The 16,707-nt window shown below is 44.4% G+C and overlaps 1 protein-coding gene across 1 annotated transcript in view; it reads left to right on the forward strand.

The window, feature by feature from the left end:
* Window positions 1-652: 652 nt before the first annotated feature.
* Suclg1 (succinate-CoA ligase GDP/ADP-forming subunit alpha) overlaps window positions 653-16,707 on the forward strand; it is a 29,358-nt gene continuing 13,303 nt past the window's right edge. The window contains 3 exon segments of the mRNA NM_053752.2: window positions 653-761; window positions 8,260-8,363; window positions 13,216-13,332. Coding sequence (NP_446204.2) covers window positions 665-761; window positions 8,260-8,363; window positions 13,216-13,332 — 318 coding nt within the window. The 5' untranslated portion in view covers window positions 653-664.

Consider the following 16,707-nt stretch of genomic DNA (forward strand, 5'->3'; position numbering starts at 1 on the left):
GATCTCGAGTTGTAGTTAGGATTTTAGATAGAGGCATGCATACATTTAGCATTGTCGAAGGCAGTGAGTCAATTTGTTTAATAAAGAGATTCCTGCTTCTGGAAACTGTCAGCTAAGGGGCTTTAAGTCTCACTTTTTGTCCTTTCTTTGGCCTGCCGCTACTGCGAATTCGATCCCTATTACCAGGGGTAATTTCCGGAAGCTTACAGGGAAGGCAAGAGGAGTCTTATCTTCTCTGTAACAGGTCAGAAAAAACAAGGTGCAGGACCACGGTCTGGCACATAGCACTGCTCAGCGTTTGTCACTGCTTTTCCTGTGTGCCCACGCCAGAGTTTAAATCGCATCCAATACCTTCCCTTTCTGCATGCTGCTTACTCGAAAAATACATTTCCCACAGCACCACGCGCCGGCCGGGCCTCGCATGGGCTGTCCCTCACATTGCCGTTATGTTTATGGTTACCCAAACCCACATTTAGAGAAGAACAGAGCTACTTTCTGCTTTTCGAACGGCATCTTTCCTTTTCTTTTCCACCAGTGACGTTCTTTGTTTGAGAAGAGATTCCGAGAAGAACAAAATATTCGGGCTACTTCTCTAGACACCTTTCTGCGCGAGCCTGAGCCCATGCCGAGGTCCTGGGGGGGTCCTGAGAGTGTCATTGGGGGAATGACCGCAGCGGTAGTTGCTGCGGCTGCCACTGCAACCATGGTCTCCGGCAGCAGCGGCCTTGCCGCCGCCCGCCTGCTGTCGCGCACCTTCCTCCGTGAGTCGTGCCGGCGGGGCTCTGTCTTCCATGCTTCCGTAGGCCTCGGGCTCCAGGTCCTGGCCCCTGCGGTGCCCAGGCTCTTCCGGGCGGGCCCTGGAAGGAGGGAGCCACGGGTCCAAACGCTAGTGGCAGACCTCAGGGGTGGTGGGGGCTTTGTCCAATAGGGTTGTGGATCGGCCTAGGCACTGTCTGCAGAGCGTCCTTCAGACCCGGGAACATATTGTAGTCCCCACGGTGACGAGGGGTGAGGTGGAGGTGGCCTCTGGGCTGGCCCTTACTTGGAGCCAAGGGTGGACAGGTTCAGGATGAACTCTTCTGGGATAGTAAGCCTCCGGTTGAAGAGGCTGTATTTTGTAAGGAAAGGTTCTACATTTGGAGTTGACCGTTCTGTAGAGTGGTAGGGCCAACGGAAAGGTGGTTTCTACACCCAGAGTCAGCGTGGCCCCTTGCAGGAGCGTAGAAGCTGTGGGTTAGCAAGCACTTTCACCAATGATGTGTCGCTCTTTACGAGGCTCCAATGAACACTTAAGTTTCTGAGAACTAACCTCCCAGGATTGCTACTCTCTCAGCAATGCTGACACTTGAAAATTATTGCTACGTTCAAAGTCTCTGTTAGGTATGTTAGGAAACAACTAGAATCGGCCACGTCGTGTTTGAAGTCTGGCTAACCATTCATACGTGTATACATTCATTCGTGTATAGTAGTCTTTTTTTTTTTTTTTTTTAATGATTTCTTGATGGATGTGGTAGCCCAGGCATTAAATTCCTTCATTTGGGAGGCAGAGGCAGGTGTGTGGGTCTTTGTGGGCCTGGTCTACAAAGTAAGTCCCAGGATAGCCATAGCTGTTACACATAGAAACTTTGTCTCAGAAAAAACGAAACAAAAGAAACAAAAACCTACTAAACAAACAAACAAACAGCAAACACATCTCAGGTAATAGTGATTCGGAGACAGCGTGGTTTGTGAAGCACAGCATTGTTAGGCCTATCACTTACAGGAGAAATGATTGCCAATTAAAACTGTGATGAGTGATTGGTTGTCAGATTTATCCAGATCTAAGAGATGTTAAAAAGTAATGAGTGGCTTGGTTTCATTGTGCAGAGTAAGTGAGTCAGTTTACAACTCAGGAAAAGACACTCAAGCACCACTCTTTTCCTTGTGACATCTTGCTTCTTCTTGCATCAAATAGTAGGCGAGAGTATCCTAAAGTGTTCAAGGATAAGTGTGCACCTAGTAGCTGTACCTCATCGCCAGATCATTTGAGGACAAAGGTCTGACTTGATAACTTTGCCAATGCAAAAGCGTTGGGTCTATTTGGGAAAGTTTTTCTGGAGCTCCTTCTTGACCGATTAAAAGGATACTTGAATGTGTTCTAGATAGAAGGGAAGAAAGCGACTAGTTGTATCAGTAATTATGTGGTTGGTAGAGTTTGAACACTAGTGTGTTGGGTATGGGCCTAATCCAGCGTATTTGGAATCATTTGTGGGTTAAGATGTAGAACACCAGGTGTGCACACTGGCCAGTTTAATGGAACACCCATCGAAGAGTGGCTCACCTAGGCACCAGTGTCTTTCTCTGCTGGGGTCTTGCTGGTCCAAGACTCTGAACGAGCCTAGCCTCCATCCATAGGGTCTGCTGTTTTAATAGAATTTTTTTCCAGAAGAGTGTCTAGATGATTTGGTTCCTTAAGTTCATTCTTAGCAAAACTTGGCAACTGTCACTCCACAGAACTGAAGGTCTCTCTTCCTAGACTCCAAGATTGGAAGCCTAGAAGAGATTTAGCTTTCTGTTGCTGGAGTCATCTCAGACCTGAGTCATGCTATTAAAACTCTGAGGATCTAAGATCTAAACTAGGGTATTTTTGTATTAGTAATATTAGTTCTAAGGTTACAAGTGACTGTTTAATGTTTAAAAACCTCGAATTTGGCAGACCTTGGAATTCTCTCATATCTGCAATATTTCCATGCCACAGCAATGGCCATGTTGCCTTGCAAGTTGCTGCCTCCTCCCCTCCTCCTCCTCCTCCTGTTCCTCCTTTTCTTCCTGTTCCTTCTGCTCCTCCTCCTGCTCCTCCTCCTCCTCCTGTTCCTTCTCCTGCTCCTCCTTCTCATCCCCTTCTCCTTTTTCTTTCTTGTCACAAATTATTTAGGCTCTTAGGTTAAAATAACTAGAGATGATAGGGAATCCCACCTCCACCCCGTTCTTAAATTTTAGCTGGTGGCACATAATGTGTTGAAGTCCCAAGTTTTGCAGTGTTGATTTGAGTTAGAAAGATAAAAAGACAAACAGCCCTAGATACTACAGGGCTCTATTGGAGGGCAACTAAGAAACTGCTAAGCTGTCCTCCACCCCACACATTAATGACTTATGAAAGAAGGGGACAATCCTGTTGACATGGGAAGAATAGATAATGAAAAATGAGAATAATTTCTGATGAGAAAGTGTATGAATTTTATAAGCATCATTGAGATTGAAATGAAGTTTTAAAAGAAACCTAAAAGTTTACTAGAGTCTTTAACAAATATCAACCAGGAGTTACTGTAAATCACATCTTTCAGAATGGTTAATAAGAACAGGTATTATTTTGATCCTTAGAATTAGGATAGATGATGTCAGAAAGTAGATCTTATAATTCAGCTAGTTCTTCTGTTTTGCCTGGCAAATGAGGAAACAAACCCAGAAAATTTCCCAGGTGCTGTCAAGAATGCTGGAAGCCAGGTCTGCTGGTGTGTGCAGTGTCGTCACATGTGTGCAGTGTCGTCACATGTGTGCCTTGGGAAGCTTGAACCTCCATGTGAGAAGCAGGACCTTTGTACTCTTAGTGATCTGTGGAGGAAGCATCCGTCAAGCTGCTACTTGCCTTTCTCCTGTCTCTGCCAAGTTATACAGGCTTATTTGCAGACCCAGGGAGTGTGTGGAAAAGGAGACTCAACAGCGATCTTTCCCTTTCTAGTCTCTGTTGCTATTTACACCAAGGAACTCAACGTTTAAGAAATGGAAGCCTGTATCCAAATGCATTGATGTACCCCTGAGAGAAGTGACTTGATTTTCTGGCTTCATAGAAACACTGAAGTTTAAAATGATTTCTCCTAGGTGTAGCAGAATAATTTTGAGTTTGCCACAGGGCAGGTATTTTGTTGTTTGACCAATTTATTGATTTTTACTTTATAACATTTCTAAAATCTTGATAATTTCTCATTGGTGATACACTATAAAACATTGCATACACTATTTTCATACTTAGTGCTTAAAAACAGGAGTGCTTTAAATTTCACAAAACATAGTGCGTGTGATCAACTAAGCCAATAGTATGGAATGCATCATCAATATGAGTGAATATATAGTTTAGTATTTGAATAGTCAATTGGGGGTAAGTAGTTGCTGAGGTACTCCCATGTATTTAGGTCTATTATGTAACAGCTTCTTCTGCAATTAAAATACTTCATCTTGTAGGATGAAACTCCTTAAGCAGGAAGGTAAACATCTATGAGTAGTTTCAGGAAGTCCCTAAAACTGACCAGATTTACTGTTAGAGTAAGCAATAAAAGCTGAGCCTTCCCCTCAGACAGAAGGGAGCCAAGCCACAAAGACTCTCATACCTGGAAGAGGCAGAAACAAGCCAAGCTGCTTGGAAGAGGTTTAGACCAACTGAAGCTCCAGAAACGGGCATGCGCCAGCCTATTGAGCTGCTGCAAGTTGTGCAGGTTCCCAGCTTTATGAGATGTTATCCATCTCGGGTGGCCTTTAGTGCTGCAGCTATCTGAGAATCAGGTCTGTCCGGTCAGTAACCCCTCATCCGTTCTCCTGTAAGTAACTCCAGTAAACTTAGTGGTTCACCACATTGGACTTTGTTAGTGTTTGTACTTTGCTCTGTCCTGAACTCCCTATCTGGGATAAGTAGATGTGTGTGTTACATCTCCCCAGGAGAAGTTTTGTCACACAACAAGGTCTCTTCACTTGGGGACCACAATAGCCTATGTTTTGCATATGTATAATTCATGTTAGTGCTATGATAGAGCAGGTTTGAGTGTTCCCCAAGAGTTCCCATGCTAGGAGCCTCCAGTGAGGTGGTAGAACTCTGAGAGCACTGAGATCGCCGTACCTAGAGGGGATTATTGGTAGTCTGCCCAGGTCACTTCTCAGTGAGTTACCAAGCATGGCTGTCCCAAGAACTTGACCAGTGCCTTGGCATCCTGTTATTTCCCTTGGTTTTCTGCCATGTTATATATGGGCAGAGGGGTCCTCACCAGAGCTGGACAGATAAGGCTGCCCTAAAGTGTGAGCTGAACAAACTGGCTTTCTTTTAAATTCGTTACTTTGTTAAAAGTCAGTTGTTTTGTTAAATCAGCTGCAGGTGGGCCAATACAGCTAGTAAGTTTATATTTGTTAAATTCATGAATGCATATACATCAGTAAAGGAGGGAAAGGGGCATAGTTTTCAGAGTTGAATTGAGAAGTGTTTCTATGACTAGAGTTAGGTCATGGGTAAACTAATCTTAAAAGACCATGGTTCCAGTCCTACCTGGCAGATACCTTTTTCCCCAGTATTTACAGACCAGCCATCTTCTACGTGGTATAATTGTTACCTATAGGAGTTAGGGCTGACTGACAAGCCTGGCTCCTCTGTGAAAAGACCTTTCTTAGTACCCAGTCCCTTTCCTTGAGCATCTTATTTCAGTTTGTCCTTTTATAGTTTGTGCTTCTGGCTGTTTCAGAGGCAGGAGGTGTCTGTGGTGTAGGACCTGACTCTCTTAAGCACTCATGAACCTGTCAGAGCGGCCATTGATTTCTCACAGTAGTTGCTCTGCTCACACTGCAGCGGTGATAATGGAAGTAAGGAAGTGATTAGTGATACCCCACGTACTGTACCCTAGCCACTGATTTCCACGTTGTATATAAACTTTAATCTCACATCAGCTGGTGAGGTACATACTGTGGTTTTACTTTGAGATTACCCCATGCAAATGTTCCTCTGTGAAAAGATTCCCAGTTTATTTGTGAATGCTGCACAATCTGTGTGTGTAGAGGTCAGTTTATTTGTGTATAGAATGTGTATGAGGACAGCCAGTGAGATGATTCAGTGGGTAAAAGCACTTCCCACGAAAGCCAGCTGGCCTGAGTTCCGTCCATAAAACCCATGTAAAGGCGTAAGGAGAAAACTGACTCAACAAGCTGTTCTCTGACCTCCCATGCTGGTGAAGAACCAATCTCCCTCCCTCCCTCCACTCTTTCCTTTCTGTCTCTCATTCTCTTTTTCTCTTTCTCTTAATGCACACGGAAAGCATATCTCGCTGGACTTATTTTAAAGTGTGAGCCTTATACTCTCTCTTTTTAGGGCAATGGTTCTCAACCTTCCTTATGCTGTGACCCTATAACAGTTCCTCATGTCATGGTGACCTCCAACCATAGAATTATTTTCATTACTACTACTTCATAACAGTATTTTGCTACTGTTATTAATTGTAATGTAAATATTTGTGTTTACTAATGGCCTTAGTCTACTCTTGCGAAAGGGTCACTTAGCCCCTCCCCCCAAAAAAAGATTGGTTGTGACTCAGGTTGAGAACTACTGTTTTAGGGGAAGATTTACCTTTGTGCTAATGAAGGATTTCAGGAATGTAGCAGGCACTTTGATACCTACTGGTGTCATTTCATGTTAATGCCACACCCTTCCTGTGAGCAGCTATTAGCCTGTTTACAGATGGGAAGATCAAAAGTGAGGCCTTGATTGCAGTTCTGGGCCTGTGTAGGTAGGACATACACACCTGCACAGACCTGCTGGTTTCTGAAAGTGATCCCAGTTGCTCATGGGGACAGTTCCAAGGCTACACTGGGCAGTTGTTTGAGCTCAGAGGTGGCCCAAGCTGTGGCCCCTAATAGCTCTCGCCATCAGCATATTCTTGGTGGCCAGCTTCAGACTTTCCGCTGGCCTGCTGTTTAATTTAGCGTGTTCATTTTTTATCTTCATTGCTCTACTGTTATCGTCTACTGTGCTTCTTAGCCTTATCAGTATGTCCATGAGCTAAGGGCAGGGATGATCCGAGTGACAGCCCCATGCTCTGCTGCACAGTGCAGTGCGCTCAACCTTACAGGCTTTGAACCCCAGTGACCTGCTCAGGTCAGGTGCTTGGCTGTTCCCTGTGCCAGCACTGGGCTGCAGAGTGCACCCACAGCCCCCTGCTCAGCATAGTCTGGTCCAGGAGTACAGCTGTCTGTGTATGTGCAGGGCACTTTCTGAGAGGTACAGGCTGACGTCTGTCCTTCCTAGGTCTCCAGATATCTCTTCTGGAAGGTGCTTCTTCAGTTGTGGCCCAGGAGGTCTGATGACTGGAAAGCCCCTCATAATTGTGAGCCCTGTGCCCTTTGCACTAAATTTTGAAGTAAGAGTTGGTTGTAGTAGCTACTTGGACTTTCTCAGTCTCCCTTGAGGTGGGTTGCCAAAACTGACTTAGGTGTGTTGTTTTTCTTCTCAACTACTTTGGAACTCATCTTGATTTCTCTGCTTAATATGTGAGGTTCTGAATCCTACATCAGAAGGGTTCAAACAGAGTGATCTTGGGTTGTGTTGTAGCAAGATTTATACCAGGACTTGGTATTCCCTGCGTTGCTGTTACTGAGTAATAGCTAGAGCGTCTCCTTCATTCCTGAAGTATACCTCCTAGCCCAGCTGGTGTCCACAGGGGCTCATGGCCTAGTGGGGTGAGACATAACAAACATTAGTAGGAATGATTTCAGAGTTTAATTGAGACCATTGAATTTGAATCCCACGGTCCTTTATGGGGAATGAAAATTACAGATTTCAGCTTTTCTTTCTCAGTTCAGATAGTGCTAGAAGATTGTGCTTCGAGGTAACAAAGGGTCCTGGGTAGAGAGCAACTTCTTTATGTTTGTTTTCCTAGTTCACACCCAAATTCACCTGCCTTCATTTAAGACGTGGTTTTAAGTTGGCTGTGATCACAGTGTTGCTCTTAGATTAGAAGACTTTGTTTTTATTTATTTATTTTTTATTTTATTTTTTTTTAACTTGAGTATTTCTTATTTACAGTTCGAGTGTTATTCCCTTTCCCGGTTTACGGGCCAACATCCCCCTCCCCCCTCCCCTTCCTTATGGGTGTTCCCCTCTCAACCCTCCCCCCATTGCTGCCGTCCCCCACCAGTCTAGTTCACTGGGGGTTCAGTCATGGCAGGACCCAGGGCTTCCCCTTCCACTGGTGATCTTACTAGGATATTCATTGCTACCTATGAGGTCAGAGTCCAGGGTCAGTCCATGTATAGTCTTTAGGTAGTGGCTTAGTCCCTGGAAGCTCTGGTTGCTTGGCATTGTTGTACTTTTGGGGTCTCGAGCCCCTTCAAGCTCTTCCAGTTCTTTCTCTGGTTCCTTCAATGGGGGTCCTGTTCTCGACTTTGTTTTTAAAACATTGGGTCATTAAATTTAATTTGTGGTTCAGAAGTGTGGGGAGATTATAATGTTGTCATATTTTCTTTACTTCTCAGTGCAACAGAATGGAATACGGCACGGGTCTTACACAGCCTCTCGGAAAAATATCTATATTGATAAAAATACGAAGGTTATTTGCCAGGGTTTCACAGGCAAGCAGGTATGTGCATCTACTTTTTTATTTAAAGTGCAGACTATAGATGTAAAATCTAATGTCTTTTTTCAGTAACACAGAAATAGTAAAATATGATGGCACAGGACTGTACCGTATAGAAAGGGGATGTGTGTCAGGAAGAAGTCAGGTAGTGTGGTAATCCTGTAAAGTGGACATTGTGTTTAAACTCAGTTTGAGAATACACAGGAACCATAGTGTCAAAGACACTGTCTTTCAGCAAGTACAAGACTCCTGGTTTTCCTCCAACAGATTAGTGTTCCTTTGAGCACTAGGCAAATAGACTATGAAGAAAAGGTTGTGTTAAATGTGGAATCCACATCTCAGTGTGGAGACATACACAAATACAGAGACTCTCCAGAAAAGTGTGGGCAGATGAACCAGCACAGGACTTTTCCCACTGTGTCCTCTGCCTGGGGCGAGTGGTCTCTGAAGAAGCCAGAGGGTTAACTTGCCCTTGAGTATTTGAATTGGTTCTCTTCTCTTCTGTTCACACCTCCTCTCCCTACTTCTGTCATAGAATTTGCATACTTGAAATGTACCTACAATTTGATTTTGCAGTAAAACCATCATGAGGCTCCTTTCCCTCTTTCCAACCATTCTGCCCACCAGGAATCCTCTGTTAAGTTGGCATATGTCCTCCAGATTAAAAATACAGGTTTATTTCTGAGGAATGAGATGGTAAACTTCAGTATTTCTCAATTTAAAAAAAGTTACATAGTTATATAGTGAAGAGGTAGCCCTGGAGAGGACAGGGCTTGTATTTGCTTTTCGGACTTATTTCTTGTGTGTGTGTGTGTCTTATTACAAAGTCATGTACATGTGTTTTGTATTTATACAATGTGTCTCTTGCCGCATTGTACTGTAGGACTGTTCTGATACAATGTAATTCAGCAAAGGAGATGCAGGCAGTCTTAGAGACCAGCTTGTCAAGCCTTATCTGCAGGGTGCCAGCAGATGCCACCAGCTGTTACAGACACCATGTTCAAATACAGGCATCCTGACAAGGAAGATGCACATCCCGAGGTGGACCATGCATCTGCCTCCTCCTTTCCAGCAGGCAGTCTGATTTTGTGTATGTTATAATAGCATATAATTAACCTATAATCTAATTGCTGAGGAAGTTCATTATGCTTGATTTCTTTTTTCTGTTTGTTGAATGACATTTTGTATGACTTTTACATTTTGTGAAATGCTTTATGATATTCTTGTGACACTTTAACCTCTGATATTTTTGTAAGATGTCAGATATCCATGTATAAGCACTATTTGGAACTGAGTCTGCGTCCTAAATTAATGATTTATTAAAGTCTTTGCGTCTGGGGTTGGTCTTGCTATTGTTTTTGCCTCCTCAACCACCTTCTTTCCTTCCTTCTTTCTTTCCTTCCTTCTTTCTTTCTTTCCTTCCTTCCTTCTTTCTTTCTTTCTTTCTTTCCTTCCTTCTCTCCTTCCTTCTTTCTTTCCTTCTTTCCTTCCTTCCTTCCTTCTTTCCTTCTTTCTTTCTTTCTTTCTTTCCTTCCTTCTCTCCTTCCTTCCTTCTTTCCTTCCTTCTTTCCTTCCTTCCTTCTTTCTTTCCTTCCTTTCTTCTTTCTTTCCTTCCTTCCTTCCTTCTTTCTTTCCTTCCTTCTCTCCTTCTCTCCTTCCTTCTCTCCTTCTCTCCTTCCTTCTTTCCTTCTTTCCTCCTTTCTTCCCTTCCTTTTTTCTTTCCTTCTTCCTTTCCTTCCTTCTTTCTCTCTTTCTTTTTCTTTCCTTTTTTGTTTTTAAAAAGAGTCTCCATATATAGCCCCAGGTAGCCTGGAACTCACTATAGTTCCTGTCTTTGAACTCATATAGATTTGCCTACCTCTGCCTCCTGAATGCTAGTTTTCAGATCTTTTAGTTCTCTCCAACTAAGCTGTTTCTCATTCACCTTCCTTGAGTTTTCATTTTTAGTAATTGTGATTTTTAATGGTCTCATTTTTTTGGTTGGACATTGAGCTGAGAGCCACAGAAGCTTGAGGATTGACACACTGGTTGCTTTCTTGTTCACATAGATGAGGAATGCTGTATGGTAGGGTTGATTCTAGCCATGAACATTGCCAGTGGGTGCTGCAGGATTTCTTTTCTGGCTCTTAGGGGCTGCAGAAATTATTCCTATTCTAAACTGTGTACTGGCTGGTGGTAACATGAAAACTATGGGAACGAGCTTATTTGGAATGGAAGCATTACTTTTATTTAATAACACAGTAGGACTAAAAAGATGGTTTCATTAGCATTTACCTGAAAGTGTAATCCGTTACCTGGAAGTCTAGGCCATTGCTTCTCAGACTCTCTGGAGTAAAAGGATCTGTTGATCTAATGTGATCAGTACTTTTGTGAAGCCCAGTAAACCTTAAAGAAGTTCCACACTGCTTGCAAAGATTCTCATTATTTCTTAATGATTTTTGTCATTCTCTCACCTTTGGGATCTTTTCCTTCTGTCTTGCTCATCTGTCACTTTTGATCAGCTGCTCTGTAGACTGTACATGGAATAGCACTGGTTAAAGAGAGAGTGCAAAGCACTGACTGACTTGTGGCTCTTTCTAAAACTCCCATCAGCAGCTTCAAACTGGTTGCTTAATTTGAGTTTGCTAGTAAAACGAGAAGTTTACTTGAAAGATTTCTAAAGTCCTTAGAGCCATCATTTTTATGCATTGAATAATTAAGAACTTGCGTAGTTGGCTCATCAGTGTTAGGTCCCTGTCCAGTGACCACGCAGACCTTTTCACTGTTGATCGGTCGCTGTGGAGTGTCTGCTGTATGTAATGTGTTAAATTAGGTGCCATATCGCAGCAAGAACAGTGGACAGACATTACTGTCTTCAAGGACTGTGCCTCAGCTGAGAGAAGGACAAAATCCATGACTAAATGAGGTGGTACACTACAAAGTATGATCACTACGGAAACACAAGCCAAGGGAAGGGACAAGAGTGTCCTGTGTGGAGTCATGTGGTTGGCATGGGGGCCAAGATTTTATATCAGTTGGTGGGGAAGGTTTACTTTCAGAGTCAGGATGGAAAGGATATGTGTGAGTGAATCATGCACAGTGCTCAGCAAGGCCGGCAAGCAGGCAGCAGACGTCAGGCAGGCAGGCAGGCAGGCAGGCAGGCAGTCAGGCAGGCAGGCAGTCAGTCAGTCAAGCAGTCAGGCAGGCAGGCAGGCAGTCAGGCAGGCAGGCAGTCAGTCAGTCAAGCAGTCAGGCAGGCAGGCGGGCAGGCAGTCAGTCAGGCAGGCAGTCAGTCAGTCAGTCAAGCAGGCAGGCAGTCAGGCAGTCAGGCAGGGAGGCAGGCAGGGAGGCAGGCAGGCAGGCAGGCAGGCAGGCAGGCAGGCAGGCAGGCAGGCAGGCAGGCAGGCAGGCAGGCAGGCAGGCAGGCAGGCAGGCATGTGCCATGGAAGCTCCAGGCTAAAGTGCTGCAGTCAGATATCCTTAGCAGTAAATGAGGACTGACAGATATAGGGTCTGCCATGAGGAAACGGTGTGTGTTAACTTTCACAGTTAATGAACTAGAAAGAGATGGGATTTTCCTCAGACGTTATAGTATAACTCTTGCTGCTATGGGAAATAGATACAAAGGGAGGAAGGACACTGAGCTTCTAGGAATTGAGGTGATATCAGCCAACATAGTTCCCAGCAAAAGGTAGGACAGAGACTAGCCGTTTTGAGGATAGTGGTGAGATTTACTAATGGCTCGAGAGAAGTGAAGAGCTAGAGTGGGAGAGAGAAGAATCTAGTGTGATTTCATGTTTTGAGTCTGAGCATCTCCGGGAGTGGAGCTGTCAGCACATAGAGCTGGTTCAGAGGAGAGTGGTCAGGGCTCAGCTTGAAGAGTTCAGTCAGATGCCTACTTGCTCTCCAGAGAGAGAGGTGGGCACATGAGTGTGTGGTTGTAGGCAGAGGTCTTGGCTTGTTGTGTGAGGGGTATGAATGGCGAAGGTCACCATAGAGATTCTACCTGCTGCCTTGGTAAGGGTGGCATCCCAAAAAGCATTGGCTGAGATGGAAAAGAGAACCAGAGGGAACAGGAGGAAACAGAGGCCTAAATGTTAGTGGGAAAGGATCTCCCAGTCTCCAGAGCCATCATCCTTGTTACAGTTTGGTGGGTTTAGGGGCGGGTGTAGTAATGCATGTTGAGGGAAGAACCTTGCATGATGGTCTCCCATAACAAGGAAGCCCCGTTTCCCAAAGGCCAAGTAGACTGTCAGAAAGTGAGTCACAGGGAATGCAGGAAGTAGCAGGGAAGTCTAAAAGACCCACTGAGGAGTGACTGATCCTTAAAGACCGACCAGTTAGCACAGCCTTGGGTTTTCTCTAGTTACTGTTTGGCTGTGTGTGTGTGTGTGTGTGTGTGTGTGTGTGTGTGTGTGTGTGTGTGTTTACATGAGTATGTATGTCATGGTGGTTGGTAGTAAATTAGAGTAAACCAAGTTGTATTTTTGCTATCTATATAATTTAAGGGGAAAGAGCCAGGGTTGGATAAGTATAATGATCCATCATGGATTTGCCATTGGGCAAAGTGGGGTACAAGGAAATGAGGAACAGGAAAAATGAGATGGCCTTTTAAACAAGTAACAGTGTTCCAGATCAGCAGGGAGTGGAAAAGGACTCTCCGGCGGCTGTTTTGGCTTTGCAGAGGCTGGTTTTACTTGAGGGTTGGCAGCAGTGTTGACTAAGTGGGTGAAAGGGCACTAAGTGGGTGGGTTTGGGCTCTCGCCCGGGAGCACTTAACATGCTTGGTTTTCCTTCCCCATGTTGCTGAGAGTGCCTTTGCTTCTCAGCTGCCTTTGTCTGCCTCTTTCATGGCTCTCGTGCTTTCTCCTCACAGGGTACCTTTCACAGCCAGCAGGCTTTGGAGTACGGCACCAAACTCGTGGGAGGAACCACTCCAGGGAAAGGGGGCAAGAAGCACCTGGGCTTACCTGTCTTTAATACTGTGAAGGAAGTAAGTAATGGTTTCTGAGAAAAAGAAGCAGGGCAGAGACAGGCAGCCTCTGGGTAGAAGTCTTTTATTGTGTGCTTTTTGCCTTTCTATCTGGATAACCAGTGACCTAGAGAAATTGTGATTGTGGTAAAATCCAGTAGTGATTTTTGCAAGAGATGTTTATCATCTGTTAAAGGAAGCTTCATGGCCTGGCTTCTGTCTGGCGCCTTAGCTCCTCCTCCCTGCCTTTCTTCCAGCAGCAGTTTCCAAAACTCTGATTCTCAGTGGACTGTCAGGCAGCAGTGGTGTTGGGTGCTTTGTGCACATTGCCCAGCCAGGCCTGACATACCCCCACAGCAGCGCCCTTAAAGGAAGCCCGGGTGCTGCTGATGCAGAGGCTGAGGTCCTGTCTGAGACGGGGCAGGCTTAGACTGTCCTGTGCCATCAAACTGTTTTCAGATTGACACGGTGCAGATCTGCTTCACCAGTTGCTGACTTCTTTAAACTGATTTTTTTTCAGGAAGTTTAAAATGTAGAAGTTACAAATATAGGGTTTTTATATAGGTTTTTAGGTGGATCAGTCTTTTTTTCCCTTTCAGTTTTTAGGCTTTGTAAACTAGTAGTTTTGTTGAATCAGTTCATATGTTATTCATTGTGACCCAGGCACATTTAGATATCCTAAGTTCCTTGACAAATAGTTTCTTACTTTCCCATTCAGCTTCACAAAGAACTTTCTGATTGAAGATTAATACTATTGATTGTGTAATGACTCCCATGTGCACAGTACTTGTTGCCAATGTCTGGAAGTACTTGTAGCTTTAAGATAGAATCTGGGGATTTGTATCTTCAGTGATCTGGTTGGTCCTGACCGTGATTTCCATCTTTTGCTCAACTCCCTTCTATTGTTGCTTTCCCTGCACCACAGGGTCTTCGCATTAGCCCAATATAGTCTTGAAGCCATGATCCTCTAGTCCAGTGGTTCTCAACCTTCCTAGTGCTTGGACCCTTTAACACAGTTCTTCATGTTATGGTGACCCCAGCCAGAAAATCATTTTTGTTGCTACTTCAGAACTATGCAAATATCTGTGCTTTCTGATACTCTTAAGATGACCCCTGTGAAAGGGGTTCTACCCCAAAGGGGCCGTAACCCCCAGTTTGAGAACCATTGTTCTAATTAGTATCCGAGTCCTGAGTGCTGGGATTATAGGCACATGCTACCACAATAGGCCTATCATTACACTGTGAAAGAATAAATTATTTCTAATCCTTCATGTCATTTATAGGTAACTGTCAGTGTCCTTGGACTGCTGTTTGGACACAGTTGAGATGATACTACTTATTGGAGATATAGTGGTCCCAAACTCAGTCTCTGGGAGCATGGACTCATTCAGGGTGATTCTTGAAGACCCTGTCTTGTGGTCTTTCCTCTATGTGTGCCTATATATGCTGTACTTTTGTATTTAAAGTTTGTGTAAAATCCCTTGGTACAACCTTCCAAAAACATTTTGATTATAGAAATCACCTGCTGTAGCTGTATTGAGCAGACACTTTGGAATCAGATATACTCAGGATTAAGTATTGGCTGTGTTCTTTCTTGGCTATGTGATTTAGTGTGGTAATTTACTATATTTTGTCTGGTTTGAGACAGGGTCTCTAGGCCGCCTTGGCTGGCCTTAAACTCAGAGACTGCCTGCTTCTGGTGCTGGCATTAAAGGTGTGCAGTGCCATACCTGTGGGGCTTACTAGGTCGTGATCACAGCATCTTTTTTTTCCCCTTTTAAAAAAGTCTTGGCAGTCTCTTATATATATACATATGCACACACACACACACACACACACGTGTGTGTGTGTGTGTGTGTGTGTGTGTGTGTGCATAATATATGTTGGTCATTTTCATGCCCTGTTCTTTCTCATTGGACAGAACCCTTCTTCCCAAGGAATCTCCTTCCTACTTTGAGTCTTCTTGTGTGTGACCCGCTTAGTTTCATTGGAGTTGCTTTTCTTACCTGGATTGGAGGCAAGGGTAATAACTTATCAGTGGCTACAGCACTGAAGAAATGACACCCATTCCTGCAGCAAACATTAACTGCTGTTAGTCCTTTGGGGAGGGGTGAGGCCTCATTCAGAATCTTGGTTTGTAAACTGGAATATTATCTCCTGAAGCCTGATGATTCCTGCTCAGAGCCTTCACAGGCCTGTTGTGGGACGAACGGGTGCTGCCACTCTTGTAGTCAGAGCATCCGTTGTCTCTGTGGCTATGGGAATTCCATTAGAATAGGAGGCATGGCCACACAGAAAGGTGGATGGGAAGCTGGGCTTTGTGGTACGGGTCTCTAATCCCAGCAGAGGTAGATGGGTCTCTTGAGTTCAGGACAGCGTGGTCTACATAGTGAGTTACAGGACAACCAGGGCTACATAGAGAGACAAATGCCTTAAAAAACTACAACAGCAAAACACCCAAGCCCAAATCAAAGCAGAAGTTGGGTGTGCAAAAGCCACATATGAATCAGGTTATGAGCAAATTAAGAATAGTGGTCAGATGGACATTTGCAGCATGGTGGGTGACAACATTAAAACTTAATGCTTATTTAACCCACATTCTTACTCTGTGGCCATGTATGTATTTGCACATGGTTTGATTTGTTGAGTTCTAGTATTTATTAAGTAAGAAATGTCAAGTAAGAACACTCCACTTAGGCACTGGGGAAACGGCCCAGCATGAGGTTGAGAGCATTTGATGGTCATCTGGGAGATCAAAGTTTGGTCATTTTCCAGCAACCACACTGGACTCCTGACAAGTAACTATAACTCAAGTTCCAGGAAATCCAACATCCTCTTCTGACCTCGGAGAGCACCTGTATGAATGTAAGCTCACACACGTGTGACACACACACACACACACACACACACACACACACACACCCCATAAAAATAAACCTCTATACAAAGGAACACTTACTGTTTGTTGGCAGTCTTTACCATGGATTTAAAACAGATGCCGAAAGGCTAGAGTCTGAAGACTTGGGCTCCCTGGCCCTGGGTCTCCTAAGGAGAAATAGTTTGAAGCTGGATAGGTGCCACCGGATCTTGTGAGTCTGGGGAGGAAGAGTGAAGCTGGGCATAGCCTCAGGGAGGAGGGAGCAGGGGTGCAAATCAGGCAGAGCTGTCAGATTTACCAACTGTTTATAGGGTAAGACATACAGAGCCCTTACCTTCACAGTGGCATTCAGAGGACAGAGAGGAGGCTCTGCTTGGACTCTGCTCTTTTTTGACTATGGCATGCGTGGGCTAGAGAATGGGGGAATGAAGAGAGCCTGCCTGTGATCCCTTCCTAAACATTAATTGAATTAGGCTGTTGAATATATTTTATTCATGATTCCATTGGTTGTGATTAAT

This window comes from Rattus norvegicus, chromosome 4 (assembly GCF_036323735.1).
Source record: "Rattus norvegicus strain BN/NHsdMcwi chromosome 4, GRCr8, whole genome shotgun sequence".
Lineage (NCBI taxonomy): Eukaryota > Metazoa > Chordata > Mammalia > Rodentia > Muridae > Rattus > Rattus norvegicus.